The sequence below is a fragment of the Schistocerca cancellata genome, chromosome 6, assembly GCF_023864275.1.
Source record: "Schistocerca cancellata isolate TAMUIC-IGC-003103 chromosome 6, iqSchCanc2.1, whole genome shotgun sequence".
NCBI classification, from domain to species: domain Eukaryota; kingdom Metazoa; phylum Arthropoda; class Insecta; order Orthoptera; family Acrididae; genus Schistocerca; species Schistocerca cancellata.
This window is the reverse complement of record NC_064631.1, coordinates 452,041,194-452,064,744: the sequence shown is the minus strand read 5'-3', so window position 1 is coordinate 452,064,744 and position 23,551 is coordinate 452,041,194. Positions and strand designations below refer to the sequence as shown.

The following is a 23,551-nucleotide window of genomic DNA, read 5'->3' as shown; positions in this document are numbered from 1 at the left end:
TATATGCGGATGGATATGTGTGTGTGTGCGAGTGTATACCTGTCCTTTTTTCCCCCTAAGGTAAGTCTTTCCGCTCCCGGGATTGGAATGACTCCTTACCCTCTCCCTTAAAACCCACATCCTCTCGTCTTTCCCTCTCCTTCCCCCTTTGCTGATGAAGCAACCATTGGTTGCGAAAGCTTGAATTTTGTGTGTATGTTTTTGTGTCTATCAACATGCCAGCGCTTTCGTTTGGTAAGTTACATCATCTTTTTTTTTACAGCTAGCATATTTTATAAATTGTGTGTAAATGTTAACTGTTAATTTTTATTGGTATTTCCAATACAACTATTCAGATGTGCCCTAGGATTCTGCAGATTGCTAAGTGAAGCAGCTAATTTTGTATTTTGTGTAAAATCTGACAAATCATACACAAATAACTTAGCATCATGAACTCTAAATATGCCTTGAATACAAAAAATATGAACTTTTCTATACTTATATACCCCGGATTTGCTCATAGGTAATGCCTTCAAAGGAGAAGTAGTTGTGGATGAGGATATAGTTGGTCATGGTGACTAGGAAGGAGGTTATTGGTTTGGAATCCATCAGGCTTTGGGAAAGGTAGTGTCCAATAGGGGTAAGGCCATGGGCATTAGGAATGTTAGTGTACAGGGAGGTGGCATCAGTAGTGACGAGCAGGGCTCCGTGTGGTAAAGTTGGTGGAGGAAATAGTTGGTATCTTTTATATAGGAGGGTAGGTTCCAGGTAATAGGTTGAAGGTGTTGGTATACGAGAGCAGAGATTCCCTCAGTGGGGGCACAGTAAAGGCCACAATGGGGCGTTCTGGGTGGTTAGGTTTATGGACTTTAGGAAGCATGTAGAAGGTAGGAATGCGGGGAGTGAAGGGGTGAGTAGAGAGAGGGATGCCAGGGAGAGCTTCTGGGATGGGCCTAAGAAAGTGCATAGTGACTGGAGATTCTGCTGGATTTCGGGAATGTGGTCACTGTAGCAGGTTTTGTAGGTGGAAGTATCTGACAGCTGTTGAAGTCCTTCCACCAGGTAATCCTTGTGGTTCAAAACAACAGTGGTGGAGCCTTGTCCGCAGGTAGGGTTATAAGGTTGGGATCAGTTTTTAGATCATGGACAGGGGTTTTTTCTGCAGATGTAAGATTAGTTAGCATGTCGAGGGATTTGGGGAATGATGGTGAGACAAGGTTCAAAATAAATTAACATCTCATCTTATTAGCCATATCTTTAAATTTCTTGGATATTTAAGTTCTGAGGTTGGTATACTCTCTTATACCTGTATGAAACAAAATTTGTTTCGGAGAAGCCTCCACTCATGTAGTATATAACAACTGTTTTCTTCCAACAATAATGACTCATATAATTACTAAGTTTGGAGACATGGAGATGAACAGCAGGTCGGTAGTATAATTATAAAACAAGCTATTCATTTTTGAAATAGTGGCTTTGGTGCTGTATGGTGACAAGTGTAAATAAAATATAGCAGGTCTCTTTATGAATAACATAAGCCTGTCATTGACGATAGTTTTATTTTTTTAAAATTTAGCCTTTGGGATCAGTTTATTACAAGTACATCTCTGCATTGAAGTATGTCATGTCTTGAATTACATCCTGTTAGGTTCTCTCTTATGACATGATCACAAGAAGTTATGTATGGGTGATGTAAAAAACTGGTACCTTAATGATGATGATGACAATGATCATGTCGGTGTCGGTGGACAAGAGCAAGGTCTTTGGTGCTCATACTAAAATTTCATGATATGAGTATGGTTAGTCATTCCACATATTTATAGGTTAAGATTTCCCTCTTCTCCTAGACAAATCAGCAGGAAACTCTTTAATTCCATACAAAAATGAATTATTAATCTTAAATAAGTTCAGAAAATATATGCATATATTGTCATAGACATACTACAAAGAATCATTGAAGAATATACTGCTCTTAACCAAGTTGAAATTGTTCCTTCAAAAGATGTTGATGGTTTGTTTGTATTCATTATCTTTGTTTACTGCTTACAAATAATTTGACTGTAATCAGTATTATGAGAAGAAAAGTTGCCACTCACCACATAGTGGAGATTCTGAGTTGCAGATAGACACAATAATAAGCCTTTTCATAATACTGTTACATTCCATCCTGGATTTTCTGTTGTTTGATTTTTGTCTGTAATCAAGATTCTTTGTTAAAACAGGCAGTTCAGGACTAAGTCTCAGTGTTGAGATAACATCATATGCTGTATTATCTTTGCTCAAGATTGGTGGAGAAGATAACTACATAAATGCCCTTAAAGCCATAAGGTGGCTGTCACTACATAGAAATATAAATGGAGGTTTTATATCCACGCAGGTTAGTTCTGTATATTGTATTTTTATGTGACTTAATTTGTTTGCTTTAATGTCAGATGCAAAAAATTGATATAAGTTGTTCAAATGGCTACCTTACTACAGTAGTTCCAGCATACAGTTATTAGGTGCGATACAACTGAAGATGTGGAGGATATGGGGACTAGTCTGCAGTTTGTGGTCTAGTGGCTAGCATCGCTGCCTTTGGATCAGGAGGTCCTGGGTTCGATTCCCGGCCGGGTTAGGGATTTTCTCGGCCCGGGAACTGGGTGTTTGTGTTGTCCTCATCATTTCATCCTCCTCCTCATCCTTATCATCATCATCATCATCATTGTCATCATTCGTGACAGTGGCTCGATTGGACTGTGTAACAAAAACTGGACTGTGTAAAACATGGAACTATGTACGGGCACTGATGACCTTGCAGTTGAGTGCCCCACAAACCAAATATCATCATATGGGGACGAAATGTAGAAAATTTGAATACACATTCACAACAACTAACCATACTGAGCCTAGTAACAGTCATGTGTAATCATTGTGATTTAGGTCCAAAGGGGTGTAAGATTATAAATGTTGCAGTTGAAGCAGTGGGACCCCTTGGTCTGCTGAGCACATTGGACACTGTTTGTTACTGACTAGTAATAGTAGTGACATGTTAGATGCTAGATTTAGACTACACTCAATGTCTGTGATACAGCACTGGGATTATTTGTCCTTGCATTGTTTCGGAAATAACTACCAAGCAGTTGGCAGTCTCTGACCACAAGAGAATAATACTTTTTTTTTTTTTTTTTTAAACAAATCATGAACTGATGTTAACAAATCTGTGAACTGGTGGTGAGGCTACTGTTTGCCTGTGTTCTGTACTCGCATACCTGCTGCAGAAGTATGTGATTTTCTCATTATTAGAAATGTGAGATCTGCTGAGACAGATCTCGTGAGATTTTCTTCTGTCACAGAGACTGAATGTGAGCAGTTTTCATGAGCTAGATATTTCACCTTCTGTTTTAGAAGTAGTTTTGGAGGTCTGAGTGTTTGCTGCTATTTCATCCTGCTATGGATTTGACAGTATTAGTGCCTCCCATTACACTGCTTCAACAGGAGCACATTGAATGATTGCGTCTCCAATTAGCATATCAGTGATGGTGATTTGAACTTACAAAATTACAATTTATGCTGCAGCTATATAACTTAGCCACACACTAAATGTAAGCCCGAGTGCCTTTCCAAGTCTCCAGGAAAGTATGCTGCACAGCTGCTTCAGAAATTTCTTAGTCAAAGTACTGAGGAACTTTTGCCTTTAACCAAGGACTGTCCAATAGCGGAATGCATATTAATCCAGCCTGAGTGCCTGCCGATGTCTGTGGACAAAGGTGGGCCCGGGGTGGGCAGTCAGTAAGCTGGGCTGTAGCTTATGCATTTGTATGAAACAACCAAGTACCTGTGGTGAGGATTGGGCAAACAGCTCGTATACACATACTGACAGAATAATGTGTGAATATGGTGGAGTTAGATCACCTGGCAGGTGTAGCCTACCCCACTTGTGCCTACTCACTGGGTGAGTTGGCGATGCCTGTTGGTGCTCTTGCCCCTTGGGTGAGCTGAGGATGCCGCTTGTGTGTATGTATGTTCACATGTCTTCTAATTCAGAAGAAGGCCTTTTGGCTGAAAGCTTACTTGTATTTTTGTTGTTTCCGTATGTGACTCAGCATCTCCACTATATTTTGAGTACTTGGTGCACTTATGATCCTGCTGATACAGGAAAAGAAGTGTTTTCACTGGCTATCTATTACTAAATATACTTAAAAGCATGGGTGAACATTCTGAATGTTCATTCCTCAGTCTTTTGTTGCTAGCTTGAATTTTGGAAAAGCTGTGCTGATGTTTCATCTATGTGGGCAAAGGTGGATGATTGTCATGTAAAAATGTGGGCATATTTTGCTTTTACTGTTATGTGGAAATGATCTATTTCTGGACATAAGTTCCTGTGTAAAATCTTAGTACAGTCCCTGTGTGTGACCGGAATTGTGAAAAACCATGCATGCACAGAGAATGCTAGTGGCACAGCACCACTCACATCATTACTCTTGAAGACTTGTAATTGTAAACAATTTCCAACATACAATCACAGGAAGAGTGACTTTAATTACATCAAACTGACCCATGGACTAATCATTATTGTGGAAGTTCAACAATGGAATATTACAGGCAAAAGAACAAATGAGACAAATCTCTTGTGTGAATAGTTTTTTTTTTTTTTGAGACATGATGTGAATGACAGCCACATCATTCTGCTGATATACTTACAGGAGTATCATGTGTTTGTAAAAGAAAACAGAGACAACACTTGTAACTTAGTGAAAATAAATCAGCCAGTTGTCAATGCTACATTAATTGTTGGTTATTAACTTTTAGTTCTCTTTTAAATAAGTGGAGTCTTCAATGTTCTTTTGATTTTTATCTGGCATTGCTGTGTCGTGTATACTTTTAATATTTTAGTTGGACAAAAAAAGTGTTCTGACATAATTTTCATTACTTTGGCATATGCCAGTGGTTCCTAACAGGTGGTCTGCAGACCCCCAGAGGTCCGTGAGCTATGTCCGAGCGGTCCACAACCACATATCGGTGTGAGCAAGCATTTTCTTCCATGTGTTCCATGAAAAAAATATATAGGAATCGGCTCGACATGCAGTTGGATTTCAGAGTGAAAGTTTCAAGTTTGGAAACTAATATTTCAGAAATAATGGACTCAGTGGTCAGATCGAACTCATCTAATTAAGAACTGAAAATTAAAACTAACTGTATACTGATGGAGTACTCTGTGGTAACTGTATTTTTTCAAATAAATAATACCTTGTATGAAGTTAGTGTTTTCTTATTTTTCACGCATGTCTACTCAATGCAATCTTGAGTATAGTACACTTGAAAGACCAATACACTCAGTTTTAATTTTTTCCTGTCATTTTGAGTTCATACTCTATTTTTATTTCTTTAAGGAGTTTGTTATACTAAACACCCAGATTTGAAGACAAAGATTTTGAGCAACAATCAGAAATTTAACAATAACAATGATGGCTAAATTGAAATAGTTTGAAGCTCAATATTTTTTCAATAATGAGTATGTCAATGTTTTTTCTAAGTACCAAAAATAGAAAACGTATAAAAAGACTCTTAATTTGGCTTTTTTAGGTACCTGATACTGTGATATGACAAGGTACCAATCATGTTCGATGAGGGGGTCCTCGAGAAAATTTTGTTGGGAACCCCTGGCATATGCAATATTCCTGAAACTTCTAATGTCTGACCAATTCATCATATCCTATAACTTCAGCTACTAAATTTTCTGTTCACTGTTCAGTTATTTTGAGTTATATATTTGACAAACACCCTCCCAACTTTCTGGATTCTTGTGTTATTCTTACTGTACAATATATAAATTTCCTTCATTGTTCAGTGTTTACAGCTTCATTATCTGTTTCCCAAAATCATTTTTCAGCTAAGAAATGTTGCTTCTCTCTTCTTGTGTTTTTTGACCTGTTCCCACACATTTATCCAAAACACTGAATGGAAGATTTTGATTATTTTTATATGATATTAGATTTTTCTCTACCCTGTGTTGTGTTAAAATAATTATGTTTCAGGATACAATTGTTGCACTTGAAGCTCTTGCAAAATTTGCTATGTCAATGCCAGCAAGTGCTACAGATGTTACACTAAGGGTGATGGCAACTGAAATGGATCATAGATTTCATATCAGCAAACAGGACCGAATGTTACAGAAACAACAATACATACCAGTCCTGCCAACAGGAGTTGTTATTGAAGCATACGGTCATGGGTGTGCATTAGTGCAGGTAACAACATAGCTAAGCTGTATCTACAACTTCATTTGAACTTTGGAATACAGTCTTCTTTGAATAATTTCGTATTGAGGAAATTGAACATCTCATAGTAAATTACAGATGAAATGGAAGGTATATACTACTGTGTATTTGAGATACTTGTTATTTTATTATCTCACAATGCTGCTGTGCCACAACTTTTACAGGCCTCACTTCAGTACAATGTGAAAACACCATCTGGCAGTGATGTATTTGAGCTTGATGTGGAAACAGGACCTGTTGCATCTGTAGACTTGTGTACAGTACAAAGACTTGAAGTATGTCTTCGATACAAGTTGACACATCAGACATCGAATATGGCAGTTGTGGAAGTTTCCATGGTCACAGGATATGCTCCAAATAGAGCTTCTCTACAAAGATTATCAAATGAGAAAACTACAAGTATGTGTGACAACATTAAATTATCATATTAAGTTTAGGTCGTAGTCACACTGATCTCATAAAGCAATTATTTTGATTACAGATTGATATAATTCTCCATATGTAAAACATTAACTTGATTATAATAAATTATTTATTTATTTAATTTATTTAATTGAGAATTCGTCAGTAGTTGGTACTTTCAGTGAAACTGTGATTTTAACTGAGGCATAGGTCTAATATAGCAGGTTCTTTTAATATTAATATAATTTCTCAGTTAAGTGACTGAAAGTAGTGATATAGAATTTGATATTAAACACATCACTAAATTCTCAGATTTGTGAACATTGCAAGTTCAAAGTGAAATAGCTAAGCCTGGAAAATTAATATTTAACCTAAATATTCAGAAGAGACATCATCATCATGAGACATTTCTATCATTCAACAATGTTGCCTCCCCAAGTACAAATCTCAGGTATGTCTGTAACTACTTCTTCCATGGGCCAGTTTACTCCAGTCATCTTCCATGGCTCTTATTTCACATCAGTCTGGTGACCTTCCTCACAGTCTCTCTCTGTTTCCCTTGGACTCCATTCCAACACTGCCTTTTTCATTCTTCAAGAAGTCCTTGACATTGGTAATTGATATGGTGTCTTCTGTCTTTTTTCTTCTTTCGCAGTAAATCCCAGCATACAGTTTTCCATGCCTTGCTGTACTGTTCTGTGCTTCTGCTTGTATATTCTTGAAGTGTCTGGGAATCACATGCATTAGTCAAAAGTGGGAGGATGAACCATTTGAAAACCAGTTTTCCCCCTAATTTTACTGCCAGGTTTGATCTGGTTGAATGTCTTCCAAATGTTTGTCAGCCTAGCTTGAGGCATCAAAAGGCATCTGATCTTATGTCTCCCATCATATTTACAAGATTCCCAAGATAGATATATTCTATGACAATGTCCAGTAGTGTGTTTTTGAGTTGTAAGTTTTTTGCAGTGATTTATTTATTAGACAAAACTTTTCTATTGTTAGTTGGTACTTTCAGTGAAAAGATACCTGACATTCTGAGGTGAGATCCGACACCAATGTCTGTAGTTATTCAGTCATTTGCCAATAGTACAATATCATCTGCAAATCTCAGGTAGTAAAGTCTCTTCCCACTGATTCTAATTCCTTTTTCTTCTCAGTTAAATTTTGATATTGCCAGTGCCAGGATGGCAGAGTACACCTTGCAAGAGATGGGATCACCTTGTTTCACTTCTCTGTAAACTGAAAACAGCCATGTTTATTCTCCGACACTAAAAAAAGCTGTAGAAGTTTTGTATGTGTGGTACAGAATTTTAACATAGGTCATCTTCACTCTTTGTTTAGGTAAGACTTGCATGACAGCACAATGACTAACAGAAACAAAGGCCTTTTCAAAAGCTATGAAATCCTTACCATATTTTACGGACTATGAGATGCACTTTTTTCTTTGAAAAATTGTGTCCAAAATCAAGATGTGTCTTGTATTTGAACTTAATATAAAAATGTCCAGTGTCTGATTTAAAATTACTGCCAGTCTTAAAAATGGCCATATATTTGATGCTGTTGGAAACATATCTCTATATGGCAACATTGGACACAACTGGCAGCAGACGTGCACCAATGCAACAAACATGAGTTGCTGAGATTCACAAGCTCTATAACATTGTTTCCCTCCAACCTTCCATCACAAATCCAGAGCACTATCTAGCCTATGATGCATCATTGAAGTCTATGGTGTCAGTGAATGCATATGATGCAGGCTATAAATTGAAAGTAATAGCATGGAAACAGAGCAGCTAAGTGGCATTTCAGCCCTCCACAAACAGAAAAAACCATTCACAATTGGTGGGCTAGTAAAAAGAAAGAAAGAAAGAGAGGATTGACTGCAAAATTGCCAAAACTAGAAGATGAAAATTTTCAGGGATTTTAAAATTCAGTTCAGTTTTATAAATTAAGATTCGTTTTTTTTTTTTTCCCTAGCTTTGCTGCCTAATAATCAAAATGGTAAAAATGTCATTAAAAATGCTTGAAAATTAAGGTGCATATTAGACTCCATAAAACACTGTGCATAGAGGCATCTGGTATTTTTTTGCTCTGCTTATCACTTCCCGGATAATAAAAATATGATCTAGCACGTTGAAGCTGCTGCGAAATCCAGCCTGATCAGTGGGTTGAGCTGTGTCAAGGATGGGATTGATATGATTTAACAGTATTCTTGCAAAAACTCTGTACAAAGTATGGATGTGGCTTATGGGACAATAGTATTTATGTTGTTAATGTTTTTTTCTTGGGGTTGTGGGGCACTGTTATCATTACTCTCTTCCATGAGGCTGCAATTGATGCACAGTCAGCATACGGGAGTAAAGATTTTTAACAAGTGCTTGTAAATATCCTCAGCAGAGTACTTAAAAATATGAACAGACAATGCATCATGATTAGGAAAAATGCCCTTTTTCAAGTTACCAATAGCGTATTTGACTTGCCAACAAAGTATGTCCAGATAAATTCTTTTCTTATCAGTAAGTCTACCATTGTCTCCATCTATTGCAATAACCTACTTCTGGTCAGTCACGAACTTCTGTTCAGCTTTATTTAAACTTGTGTTGTTCTCTAAATTAGATCTTAGTATGGCCTCATGCATATTATCAGATTGAATTTTAACTTTCCATCTCAGTTTGAGAAAATTTCAAGTTTTATAACAAAACTTTCTAAATGGACCATTACTCTTATTTGAGCCACCAACTTCTTGTACACTTGAACAATTGTTTTTGCCAGACCTTCTTCTGCTGAATCTTGAAATTTTAACTTGAGGACTTGGTGGAAGTTTCCTTTGTTTTCAAATTTTATGAGATTAATAGTGTTTTGCTTCAGTCTTAGCATTTCATACCTGTCTTCCCTTGCCTTTACCTCAGTCCTTGCTGTTACTAGTTCATGGTTACATGTGGATGTTATACTAGATTAGTCAATCTGGGTATGCCAAATTGGGGTTTAGGGAAAAAAATAATTAGTGAATTCTTGAAGATGGCAAGTAGAATTGTAGACAGTGCCAGAAATGAAGGCGACAGAGATTTATGCCACTCCTACTATTCTAGACATTTTGAGCATTCATGGGTTAAAGGAGTGGAAGTGAAAATTGAGGGACAACTAGGCCACATTAACATTTTCAGGAAAACAAGTTTGAATTGTTCCTGGAAATGAAGTAGAAATAGAATATAGTAGTTCTAGGGGAAGAGTAGTAGAATTGCATGAACTAAATTGAAACTATATTTGGCAGGAGCAATATTGTAAGGATAATTGAAAATTGCAAGCACAACAAAGTTTGATATTTTAGTGATTAACTGCTGCTGTGGAAGTAATAGTTAACTAGAAGATTAGTTTCAGTATTTTAGCAGCTGTATAACTGTCAGAAAACATGTATTTACAGCAATTAAATGTCAGATATTGATAATATATGTCTTTTAAGAACAACAAAACTAAGTACTGTAGTATTGTAGTAAAAAACAGTTAATATTTTATAATGTAGAATACATAGTCATGTGGTCACTATCTTGATGCAAGCCTTTCTGTTTTTCTCCACTCTTCATTGTGTGTGCCAGTTTTGGTGCTTATCGTATCAATCAGCTTTTCTCTTGCTCTCATGAAACTGAGTGGACCCATGTCCAGACGTTTCCAGAATTGAAAAATAAATGAGGTGGTCACCAGAATCAAACCTAGGAGCTCCTTGTTAGTAGTGAGCATTGCTAATCACTAGACATGGGAGGCAGTGAATTAAAAATAACTAATTATATTACCATATTTTACTAAAATGTTTATTGACTTTACATTTTGAAGCAAACAAAACTTGGCCCAATCCCAATCTGTGCTTGAATGCCAGCTAAATCAAAAACATGAAATGCCATCTTTTCTTAAAAATATTTAGTGACCTGACATTTAGCTAACTCTTGCATCATTTATAAATTACATGAGTGTTTCTCCTGAAAAACAGACCTGCTAAATAACTATAGACAGTTGAAATACTGATTGTAGAAACAAAAAATGGTAGCTTTGGTTGTACAGCTGGCAAAAATCATAATAAATATGGACTTTTCCACTAGAGCATAAAAGCATGTTACAAGCATGCTATGTCACCAAACAAAACTGGAAAATCTAAAGGGATTTCTACAGATGTGTTCCATAGCACAGACAATCATAGGAAGCCACAAAAACTGAAAATATACACATGTAGAGATAAAAGTTAGTACATCATTACTGTGAATGTATTATTAGGTAAGAGGGGATGGTTACAAACACAAAGATTAGAATAAAGCCCCAGACCACAGATCACACTAATTCTGGTGATGTTCAGGTCTCCAACAGCAAATATTTTAATCTTCACTTTGCAATTAGAGAGGGAAATAATAAACACAGTAGAAGTAACTGGGAAATGTGTGGAGATTTTAGTATTGATTTTATCTCAGATGCCTCTGATTAAATGTACATAGAGTAGCTGGTGACCAGTTGGATTGATCTCCACAGTAAAATTTCCAGTGAAAATAGAGGAACATAGTGCAACAGTAGTTGATAATTTATTTCTAAATCCAACTGTATTTCATGAAGTAGATGTGATGCCCATAGCAAGTGGTTTATCTGACTAGGTGAGTCATATGGAAGCAATAAAGATGCTCCAAAAATCAGGTTTAAATAAGAAGGGAAACGTACTATTACTGACGTGTAACTTGTGATTGGCTATGGTCTGATACTCTCCATAATTGATCTGTCACCTGCATACATGTGTGTCAGCTTTATCTTCCAAATAATTTTTGGTTGCCTTTCTTGAGATGAACTGCTGTAGTGGGTCTGCTATGCAGTGCCACTAAACCAAGCTGTGCGGCTTCTTCTCTGCTGCAGTTGGACCCGAGTGCTGAAAGAGACTCCTGATCTATTTAAGCTACTGTAATGATATAATCAGATTGGTGGTAACTCTTCTGTATTGTAACAGTTGCATTTCCACTGTAAAATTTCTTTTACAATGGTGAATGATCTGGATCAATCATAATTTTTGGCTCACAATAGGTCATGATGTGTATATGTTATGTTTTGGCATTCGATAGTGAAGAGGCAGAATGACTGTTCTCAACTATGATCTTCAACTGTTTAGTCTTTTACTTTCTTGCGAGCCCACAATTTTTTCTGAGAGTTCCAAGGCACCTTCAGGCCATGGTGCCAAAGCACAAGCAAGCCTCCCCAGCAGTGGAGATGTGCAATTGTCACTGTGCTTTGTCGATTTCTGGAGCTGGTGGCTTTTGTACTTGATTTGCACATACGGAAACCAAAATGCACATAGTAGGATGTTCCATACTTAAGAATTACATAAACTATGTTTTCAGTTTCCATGATCATCTTTCATTGGCCTAAGAGAATAAAAGTGCAACATGATATTCTGTAGAATCCTATGTTACACCGCATTACACGTAATCATAAATGCATCTACATCTAAATCAATAGGCTGGCTTATTAAACTGTTCAGTGATAAGTAACAGTGTGAACAAAGCGAAGAAATTTTCGTAGGTCACAGAGTAGATGAGAAATTTATTTCTTTCCTAAAAATATCCCTGCTGTGCCATAAATGCAGTTTTCCTTCACAAAGAGTCAGAAATAATTACAATGGAAACTGAGGAAAAGGCTGGCTCATATCTGGAATCAGAATATCTTGTATCAGGAAGGGAGAACTTCATTTTATCCAGACAGCTGGCTGTAATCAATAATTAAAGGAGCTAGCTGTAATCAATAATTAAAGGAACATTGCAAGCAGTGTCCCAAAAACCTTTTCTGTGATGCTGAAAAGACAAAATCATTTATTGTTCAGGGAATATTTAAAATTTTAAGAACAAACTTAATGCAATTTGGAGTATTATTTGACACAAAAAGAAGAAACTTGATAAGGCAAATGATACTCATTTCCTTGAGGACACTAGTAGTGAGGGAGCTGATAATAAATTCAAATCGTTAGCTTTTACAGCCAATGAATTCTTCCTAAATGTAGCTGGACACAGCGGGACACAATAAAGACCATTGAAAGCAGATGCATTAGACGTACTTGAAAAGAATTACATAATTCACCACCAGACATCAGATTTGACTAATAATGTGCTACAGAGATAAAAAAACCTCATTAAGTCACTAAAATACAGTAATTACTATTGTACAACCAAAGCACTAAAATGTTTTGTTGACTTGGTAGTTACATTTGTAACAATTCTGTGAGGGAAGATGGATGTTTAGAAAGGCCGAAGAACACAGTAGTAATAGTCATTTATAAAAATGGAGCTATGCAAATAATCTGTAGTTTTAGACCTACCTCCATCTCCCTTCTTTTCTAGAAAATTTTATAAAATGGCTTTTCTACCGAGAAAGTAATTCATGATATCACAAACTCAGCCACGGTAGAGATAAGTAAGATAAGTTACCCTGTTGGCATTTTATGTAATCTTGCCAAGCCCTTTGACTGTCTAGGTCATAAAATTCCACTAGAGAAACTAAATACTATAGTTGTTAATGGCATTCCCTTGAGTGATAGAATCATGTGGTAACAGTAGGAAAAAGAGGGCCACATTAACAAATGATACAACAGGAATAAAAATAACTTCAAAGTGGAGAAATGTAGAAAATCTTTCCCACATGGTTCAGTGCTTGATTCACACCTGCTTTTGATCTATGTAAATGATCTATCTGGAACATTGGAGCACTCTTTGAAAATTGTATTTTTGACTAGGAAGGAAGGAACAAAAGAAGTGGAGCATAAGCTCAGATTGAGGAAGGATTGTAAAGAGAAGTGGCCATGCCCTTTCAAGAAAACCATTGCAGAATTTGCTTTAAGTGATTTAGGGAAACAGGGAAATTCTACATCTTGATGGACAGATGGTGATTTACACGACCACTCTCCCACATACAAGCCCAGTGTTTTATCGTTGACAAGGCATCTCACATCTTTGTTATAATTGCCACATTCTACATATACCCTTTACCAGTCCTCTTTATTGTGATCATGTAGTTAAATTACAGCACTGGAAGTCTGTTTGATGCAACTGTTCCTCTTAGTGCTTTCGTCCACCAGTCTTGCAACAAATTGTGCTTTGTGCATTCTTCTTTGTATAACAACCATGTAATAAAAATTCATACCACCTTCTATGTGGAAAGCCGTAACTTTTTGATCTGGTTATCTGCTTTTTGTGGTCTCACATCACATCAATGTTTTGTATCATGGTCCTGCTATTTATGGGTCGAATTGACATTTGTTAAAGAACATACACTACACTGTGGGGTGTATTTTTCCTTCTTTGTAAGATTTGTTGTGGATCTTATACCAGCACTAGTGGGAAGTTGTACCCTGGCCAATATAACGGGGCAATATTTTGCTGACTCCAGTACACCATCAGGTGAAAGTAGTATTACCTTTATCCTCTCTTCTCAGAGTAATTTTTTGGTGGTCCTGATCCTTCTGTGCCACTTCTCTGTCAATCCACCTGCAGTGAAGATCCCTGAAATGCTTCCACAAGTTCTCTCTACTGTTCTACTAAATAAATAGCCAGACTTCTCACAAACAGTGGTATATTTTGCCCAACATTTTCACTATTACTTTTCACAACACAACTAACAATTGCTATGGTAATACCACTCTCTTGAGTACATGAAAATGTCTGTGTATGCATATCGTAGGACCTGAAACAAAAACCAAAAAAGTAACTACCACTCTCCAATTGTTAATTACACCCTTGTTGGTAAGTCATTTACTCCATGGCTTTCAGATTCAGGCACTTCTTGGACCATGGCACAAATCACTCCCAGATGACTAGTGGTTTTAATACCATTTTTACTGGTCCTCTTCTCTCCGGCTCCACCACTGCTCCACATTCACTGCATACAAGAAAGGAAAACACACAGTTTCCGTTCCCTACTACATTAATCCTTATTCAATTTACTCACAATCATCTCTTGTCGGTGGCTTTCCAATGGTGTGATGGGATGTTTACAAATATCCTGAAACACTACAACTGCAGCACAAAAGCTCTTTCAATTTCTTCACATTTATTGAAAAACAGTCTTGATTTTATAATGATAAAGTATTTAACAGACAGGAGTCTCAATATTTATACCAGATCACGAATCTACATGCATCAACAAACAATTCCAGATTTCATTTGTGGCAGATTAGATCATAGTTACATGGATGCGGTGCATATACACTGAAGCTCCAAAGAAACCGGAATAGGCATGCGTATTCAAATACAGAGATATGTAAAGAGGCAGAATGTGGTGCTGTGGTTGGCAATGCCAATATAAGACAACACTTGTCTGGTGTAGTTGTTAGATCAGTTACTGCTGCTACAATGGCATGTTATCAAGATTTAAGTGAGCCTGAACGTGGCATTATAGTTGGTGCATGAGCGATGGAACACAACATCTCCAAGGTAGTGATGAAGTGGGGATTTTCCCATATGACCATCTCACAAGTGCACCATGAATACCAGGAATCCAGTAAAACATCAAATCTCTGACAATTGCTGTGGCCGGAAAAAGATCCTGCAAAAATGAGACCAGTGATGACTGAAGAGAATCATTCAATGTGACAAAAATATAACCCTTCCACAAGCTGCTGCAGATTTCAATGCTGAACCATTCACCGAAACATAATTTATATGGGCTTTCGGAGCTGAAGGCCCACTTGTGCACCCTTGATGACTCAACGATACAAAGCTTTATGCCTTGCCTGGGCCCATCAACACTGACGTTGGACTGTTGATGATTGGTCAGACAAGTCTCATTTGAATTTGTATTGAGCTGGATGGACCTGTATGGGTATGGAGACAACCGCATGAATCCATGGACCGCGCATGTCAGCAGGGTATTGTTCAAGCTGGTGGAGGCTCTGTAATGGTGCTGGGCATGTGCAGTTGGAGTGATATGAGACCCCTGATATGTTTAGATATGACTCTGACATGTGATGTGTGAGTAAGCATCTCATCTGATCACCTGCATCCATTAATGTCCATTGTGCATTCTGATGGACTTGGGAAATTCCACCAGAACAATACGGCACCCCACACATACAAAATTGCTACAGAGTGGCTCCAGGAACACACTTCTGAGTTTAAACACTTCTGCTGGCCACTGAACTCCCCAGATATGAACATTATTGAGCATACCTGGGTTGCCTTGCAACATGATGTTCAGAAGAGATCTCCACCCCCTCGTACTCTTACAGATTTATGGACAGCCCTGCAGTTCCTTGCAGCACTACTACAGACATTAGTTAAGTCCATGTCACATTGTGTTGCAGCACTACTGGTTGCTCGTGGGGCCCTACATGATATTAGGCAGGTGTACCAGTTTCTTTGAGTCTTTGGTGTAGATACTACTTACACACATTGGTTCATAGTTACATAATGTTCACATAACATCTGATAACTTTAGCCTAATTTTATGTCAGTGTGACTATTAGACTCTGACTGGCTCACTAATTAGTAGTACATTTTGATTGCTAGCAGTTGTGAGATGTTAACATGTGGACTGCTTAACATGGACTGACTAAGGCATCATCCAGCACAGCTATTTATACATGTGCTTAAAACAATGTCCAGGTAGAAAAATCAACAACATTATGAAAAGTATAGGTTGCCACTCACTGTAAAGATACACTGAGTTGCAGGCAGGCGCAACAAAAAGACTGGCCAAAAGCTAAATGAGTAACAGTCTTTTTAATGTTCCTGTCTGCATCTTTATGGTGAGTAGCAATCTATACTTTTCATAATATTTTTGATATAGATTTGCTTATTAATAAAACTTCAAAACCTGTAATTGTGTTATTGATATTAACTGAAAAGGGGTCAATATCAGTGGAAAGGAAATTATGATGACCAAAGGTATGTTTAACTAATTGTTGGATATTGGGAATATTGACAAAACTGTAAGAGCTGTGTTGCGAATATTATGTATACTCCAAAGGAGATTCGAAGAACCAGTCAAAACTGGCTAAAAAAATGAAATTTTCTAGTACAAATAATTAGTCAACGAACAAGTTTTCCTAGTGAAAGTGAGCATTTTAGTAATTAGAAATGTCAGGGTTACTAAACTATGGGACTGAATTTTGAAAATAATCAACAGTTAAGAATGGAACATTCTGGAAAACAAAAACTTTAATTACTAATAACTTTTTAAACATTAAGTTGTAGGAGAAAAGCAAATATTTTTTAGGAATAGAGGGATGAGAGCTTTTAACTAAGGTATATCATTTTAGTCAGAACGATCTATTATTTCACTGCAAATTCCATCTCCGTGTGTTCTTGAAGCACCTTAAATTACATAAATTTCTTTTTGCTTATTCTTTTCAGGTTATTTAACTACAGTATTATGCTTAGTGATTGAGAAATTATCTCTTTAACTATTAATACTGATTAAATAAGTCCTGAACAAGGAATTAACTGTTTTGTGTAATTGTCATATATGATTTCTTTTTGTAGGACAACTGCAACTGTACATGTCCATTTTCACAAAATGTAAAAACCCACAACATATAACGCTAATAATATTTTATTGTTTACAACCATTAGGTGAAATTATAATGCTCCAAAAGTAGTTGTAAACACTGAATAATTAGTTCAACAACCATTGCAGTTTTCTTAATTTTGTGCAAAAGTCTTGTATGAGTTCTTTACAAAACATGATCAACTGAAATAAAAAAATATATAGCTATCAGGAATGGTACAAAAACAAGTGGATAGTTCCACCTTTCTATGTTTATTGGTACATTACAGCTATTTTAACCATACATTTTCTGTTTTTTAATGGTGTTAATACTTACAGTATTTGTTTCCAGCTTCCTTATTTATCATATTTTTCCAGCTTTGAAGAGGTGGGAAGAAGAAATAAATAAAGTGAATTTTTACTTTGAAGAGGTTTCCAACAAAAGACAGTGTATTAGTTTTATGGTAATGCAAGAAATGGAAATAGAAAACCCCTCTCCAGCCAATGTGAAACTCTATGATTATTATCACCCAGAAATGACTATATCTAAAGTAAGTATTTATGAACAGTGTATCAAGTAACACTTTTATTTCCAAGGGAGTAAATAAATTACACACCTTTTTAATTGACTTGACTGTAGGAACATGTTGAAACATTGCAAATATTATACTGACACTCCCTTTTCTAGCATATATGTTCTACAATATATTTTTATTTGTAAGTAACTAAACTTTCTCTTGGATAGCAGCACATCTTCTGTCATAATAACATTGCAACTAAAGGTGTTAGCCTTTTCACTGGAGTTTAACATATTAAGTTGTTGTGGTCAAAAGTTTAGCATCCAGCCTATAACACATTAGCCCATTTGTAGCTAATGGTTCAGTCCTCAATTGCCCTCAATCTAAGCATTACACTTCTGATAACTCCTATAGAGAGAAGATGTAGACTAGAGGACAGAATCTACCTTTAGTTTTTAGTTAGTACAGTCAGTCCACCGCTTGGTTTTCGTGATGATCGTTATGAAGTGTTCTAGATGAAATGTGAGCTACAAAAGAACCAATAGGAACTGAAATGCCAGTTAGAAAATTCCATTTGGAGTTCATCAGAGTGTTGTATGGGGGCTTTGATGAAGATGCATAATGTAATATTGTAATGTGTTCCAAAAAGACCACAGCATCCAGATAAATGTTACCAACTTCAAGTAAAGTTAAGTTGAGTGTCCTAACGTCTCCAAAATTGTGTTTCTTTGATTTATGTGTACTTCTCATATATTTCCCTTTTATTCATACATGATCCATAGTTTTTTAAGATCTTTACTTATGGTCATTACTTTATTTCCCTCTGTAAAAATGGTGGATACTGTTCATTTAAAAACACAATAAATCTACAAAAATACCAGTATTCACGAATGGAATGAGAGAAAAATGACTGCTTAATTGCTGGTCCATATGCTCTAAGTAGTCTTAGTCTTTTCTTCACAACACCTATGGGAGCGATTCACAGAAGGCTACACAATATTCCTAGATTTGTCACTAAATACTGGTACTTGAAACTTGGAAAATGGGCTTCTGCAGGATAGTTCACCGTGTTGCAGCATCTGTCAGTTGAGGCTTCTCAGGATTTTGGCACTGCTCTCCCATGGGTCAAATGAGTCTGTGATTTTCTCACTGCTGTCCTTTTGATAAATTCATTATTCACTGTTAGTCATATTAAGTATGGGTCCAATACATTTAAACAGTATACTAGGAAGGGACATACAAGTGTTTTGTTAGTTACCTCCTTTTCTGACTAATTGCATTTTCCCAGTATCCCACCAATGAACTGAAATCCACTACCTGTTTTATCTACGACTTAGCCTTCACAATCTTCCCATTTCATATCCCCACAAGTCGTTTATCCAAGAACTTGAATGAGTTGACTGATTTCCGGTGTGACTTCTTGATATTGTAGTCATAGAACATTATGATTTTTCTGTGAAGTGCACAGTCCACATTTCTGAACTTTGAGAAATAAGTTACTAGACCTTGAAAAAAAAAAAAAAAAGGCTAAAAGAGGAATGTGATGAAATTGAAGAACTGGACAGGAAGGGAAGATACGACTTACTATACAACAGAGTAAAGACTATGAGATGGGAACAAAACAGAGCAGGAAGTGCTACTATGGAAATTTTGAGTAAAGACGAAGAGGTAGTGTACAAAGATCGTGAAAATGTCCTCCAGAGATGGGAAGAATATATAAAAGAGCTATAAGACACAAATAGCACACCAGAAACTCTGGAACTTGAATCACACAACAGTGTAAGTGATGAAGAGAAAGGACTGACCATCATAATGGAAGAAGTAAAGTCTGCCATTGCTGCAATGAAAAATGGCAAAGCAGTATGTACAGATACAATACCAGGAGAAATACTAAAATGCTTGAACCACAATGGAATAAGAGAAATATTGAGGTTATGTAATAAAATATATGACAGTGGTGAATGGCCTGAGGACTTTTTGACAACAGTAATGATTCCATTACCGAAAAAACAAGGAACCAAGAAATGCAGCGAGCACAGGACAATCAGCCTCATTTCACATGCAGCCAAAGTGATGTTAAGAATAATTAATAAAAGACTTGAAAAAGTAATAGAGGAGAATCTCCGCGAGGAGCAGTTTCGCTTTAGATGGAATACGGGCACCAGAGATGTAATAGGGCTCTTACGAATCTTGGGAGAAAGGTTTATTGAAAAAGGAAGAGACCTATATATGTGCTTCATTGATTTAGAAAAGGCATTTGACAATGTGGTTTGGGACAAGCTGGCGACTATTATGAGGGAAAAGAGAGTGGACTGGAAAACCAGAAGACATAAACTCATTATACCTTAATCAAAAAGTTTCAGTTAAAGTGAGAGGAGAAAGTACAAACTGGATCAGACTAGGGAAAGGAGTAAGACAAGGATGCTGTTTATCACCTACTCTTTTCAACCTGTACTTGGAAAATATGATTGACCAATGCTCATTAGATGACAAAGGAGTAGAAATTGGAGGAAGAAGAGTAGGGTGCTTGAGATTTGCTGATGACATGGTCCTTCTAGCCACAGGGGAAAAAGAATTACAGGATTTGGTGGGCACCATTGCAACTAACGGAAAAAAATATGGAATGAAAATTAACACAAATAAAACAAAAGTATTGGCAATAGGCGGAAATAAGGAAATAAAAATTGTGCTGAATGGAGAAACACTAGAACAGGTGCAAAATTTTAAGTATCTTGGAAGCAGGATAGACACCGACTGGAAGTGCACCACAGAAATTAAAACAAGGATAGCAATGGCAAAAGAGGCGTTTTATAAGAAAAGGAGAATCTTCTGCAGCGGTCTGGACAGAGAACTCAGAAAGAGATTCATAAAATGTCTTGTATGGAGTGTTCTTCTATATTGCGCTGAAACATGGACTATGAGGAAAAAAGACAGAGAAAGGCTGGAGGCTTTTGAGATCTGGACATGGCGGAAGATGGAAAGAATAAGTTGGATGGACAGAGTAAAAAATGAAGAGGTACTGAGAAGAGTGGGAGAGAAAAGACAGTTACTAGATGTAATAAAGAGAAGAAAAAGAAATTGGATTGGGCATATATTAAGAAAGAATGACGGACTGATAAAAACAGTTTTAGAAGGTTATGTAGAAGGGAAAAGGAAGCGAGGAAGGAAGAGATTCCAGATACTGGATGACATGATGGACGGTACATCATACAGAAGCCTTAAGAAGGAAGCAATGGATCGCAGAAAGTGGAGAGGCAAAGGACCTACTAATATAGCAGATAACTGATGATGATGACTCGTATGTGCAGTGCAACTTTTTCAGATAGTACTTCATTATAGATAGCTGTGTTGTCTGCAAAAGGCCTGAAGTTACTTATTAGTATTGTCTGAACTTTGGTGATTTTTTGTGAAATATTACATGCTCTATCTTATACCAAGAAATCCTCAAGCTGGTCACAAACTTTGTTTGACAATCTATATGACTGTACTCTTGTTAATAAGCATCGATATGGTACTGAGTCAAACACTTTTCAGAAGTCAAGAAATACTTTATCTACATGATTTCATTGGTCCATGACTTTCATCTGTCATGTGAGAAAACTACAAGTTGGGTTTCACATAATTTGAAATGCAGCAAGTTGAAATCTGATCCATCTCTCATGTTTTATGCTCCCAAAAATAACTTTTTTTCCCAGTCTGTGTATAATGCAGTTGCACATTAATAGGTAATCTGTACAGGAATATGCAAAATTGTTATTTATGCAAAATCACAGTTGTTTTATTTATATTCATGATTACAATGATGCAGTTGGTTGTACCAAAAGCTGAAATAATTAAAAGTTACAGATAACTGAAGTTAATACAACATTGTATAACATAAGACGTTGTGAGCTAATGAGCAGCAGAGGAGGTAATGTTATCAATCACTTGAAAACAGACATTCCTGACTTTCTGAGAACATTTTTGGAATTATCTGAAATAATTAACTTACAAAATAATTGACATTAAAGATTTAGACCCTCCAAATTTCAATCACCTTTTTTTTCTTTCAAAATTGAAAGATTCTGAACTTCGACAGTATAATTTCAGTGTTGTATTTTTTTCTGAATCAGACAACGCCTCTCTCTAATTAATTCAATCAGTAAATAAGATTTTGAATAATTTAGAAACATAAGATATTTATTTCAAGATGGATACCATACTTGTAAATTGGTATTTCGGAAGATGCATAATAATAATGTTTCCCGTACTTTTGTGAATTACTAACCTATAACATATTTCATAGACCAAACAACAGTAAAGCCTTAAAATCTATGGAAAATAGTAAAATCTAACCTATCTGAATTTCAAATCATTATGTAATTTCAGAAGGCACCTCATATTCTTATGCTTATCTTTAAATATCCATCCCTCCCCAAAATTGCCAGTCTGCGACCAAACAGTACATGGATAACATCTCTCTATGTTTGATCACGTCAGTGTCTATGACTGGTAAGTAACTATGCAATATCGGTGTGTCAGATTATGCATTATGTTCATGTTTGATGATGACATGAGTATAATCTCTAATCTCCACAAAAAGATTCTGTCACAGATGCTCATGCTCACAACAAATATGTCATTTGATGTAGAGTCTATGCAGACATGAAATAACTTTGCTACATAACTTCTCATGTGAAATAGTGAACACGTAATTCCAAAGTGCTGATATTCCACCACCATTATTCATTGGACAGTGTTATTAATCCTGCTGATCTTACTACAAATAATTTTGTGTACACTGGTACTCTCATATCAGTGTCACTGTACACCATGCAGCTGTCAAACTGAATAAATACCGTGATTATGGTTAATGACAGAGTGAGTTTTCTTCCATGTATTCTTGCACAGGAAGAGATGCGTGTCTCCTTACCTGTGTAATCTGTGGATTGTAAAACTGGAACTGGTCATCAATTATGGTGTAGTGCAAATAAAGTGGTGTGAACCACTTTTCAAATTCATTTATTGTTTGGTCTACATCATTTGACACTATCCTTCACAGCATTAATTTCCAGGATATCTTTTCTTTACAGCAAGATATGAGACTTCAAGATTCATCAAAACTGAGTGCAGGACCAAACTACAGAGAAGGGGTCAATTGAAAACTGATGTTTCCAGAATCCATGCTTGTTTGTATGCAGGAGATCATTTCATTAGAGATGTCTGGTTACACATTAGCTCAGATTGCAATTTTACAACAAATGGATGTCAAAGATACTAGATGGTTGTTTTGTGGACTGGTGTGACCTGTGCTTTCTTCTAACTATTGGGCACAAGGTTTTGTTCATTTACAGTACATTATGGTTAAAAGTGGAGATAATTCAGCACAAGTTCTTTATACATTATAATAGAGATTCTATCAAGTCCTAAGACCTTGTTTAGTCGTTTCATTTGTTTCTCAATGCCACCAACACATCTTTTCAGTCATGCAAGAATCAAACTGGTGCAGTACTCCTGGATTCTCCTTTGTAAAGAAACATTTGAAAACAGAGTTTAGTATTTCTAGTTTTGCTTTGATTCCCTAAGTTTGAGTTCCTACATCATCCGTAGATGTAAGGACACTAACTGTAGTGTTACTGACAGTGTTGACATATGTATAAAGTTTCTTTGGTTTTTGTGGGAGGTCTTTTGGTAAGATTCTATTAAAGTAATCATTGAATGAGTCATCCACTGCTGTTTTGACAGCCAAGTAGTTTTCATTAAGCATATCTCTGTCTCCAATGCTATACTTTGTTTTCAGCATACTGTGCAGTAATTGCTGTTTCTTTCGATGTTCCTTTACAGAGAATATGTACCTTGGAGGGATCCTCCCATCATGAACTGCTCTGCTAGGCACAAATCTATCCAATCCTTTGT

The 23,551-nt window shown here is 36.5% G+C and overlaps 1 protein-coding gene across 2 annotated transcripts in view; it reads left to right on the top strand.

Moving 5' to 3' along the window:
• LOC126191523 (murinoglobulin-1-like) overlaps positions 1 to 23,551 on the top strand; it is a 272,234-nt gene that overhangs the window by 204,341 nt on the left and 44,342 nt on the right. For both annotated transcript variants that reach the window (XM_049932422.1, XM_049932423.1), the window contains 4 exons: positions 2,202 to 2,356; positions 5,997 to 6,209; positions 6,404 to 6,638; positions 17,517 to 17,689. In XM_049932422.1, coding sequence (XP_049788379.1) covers positions 2,202 to 2,356; positions 5,997 to 6,209; positions 6,404 to 6,638; positions 17,517 to 17,689 — 776 coding nt within the window. The remainder of the gene's footprint in view (positions 1 to 2,201; positions 2,357 to 5,996; positions 6,210 to 6,403; positions 6,639 to 17,516; positions 17,690 to 23,551) is intronic.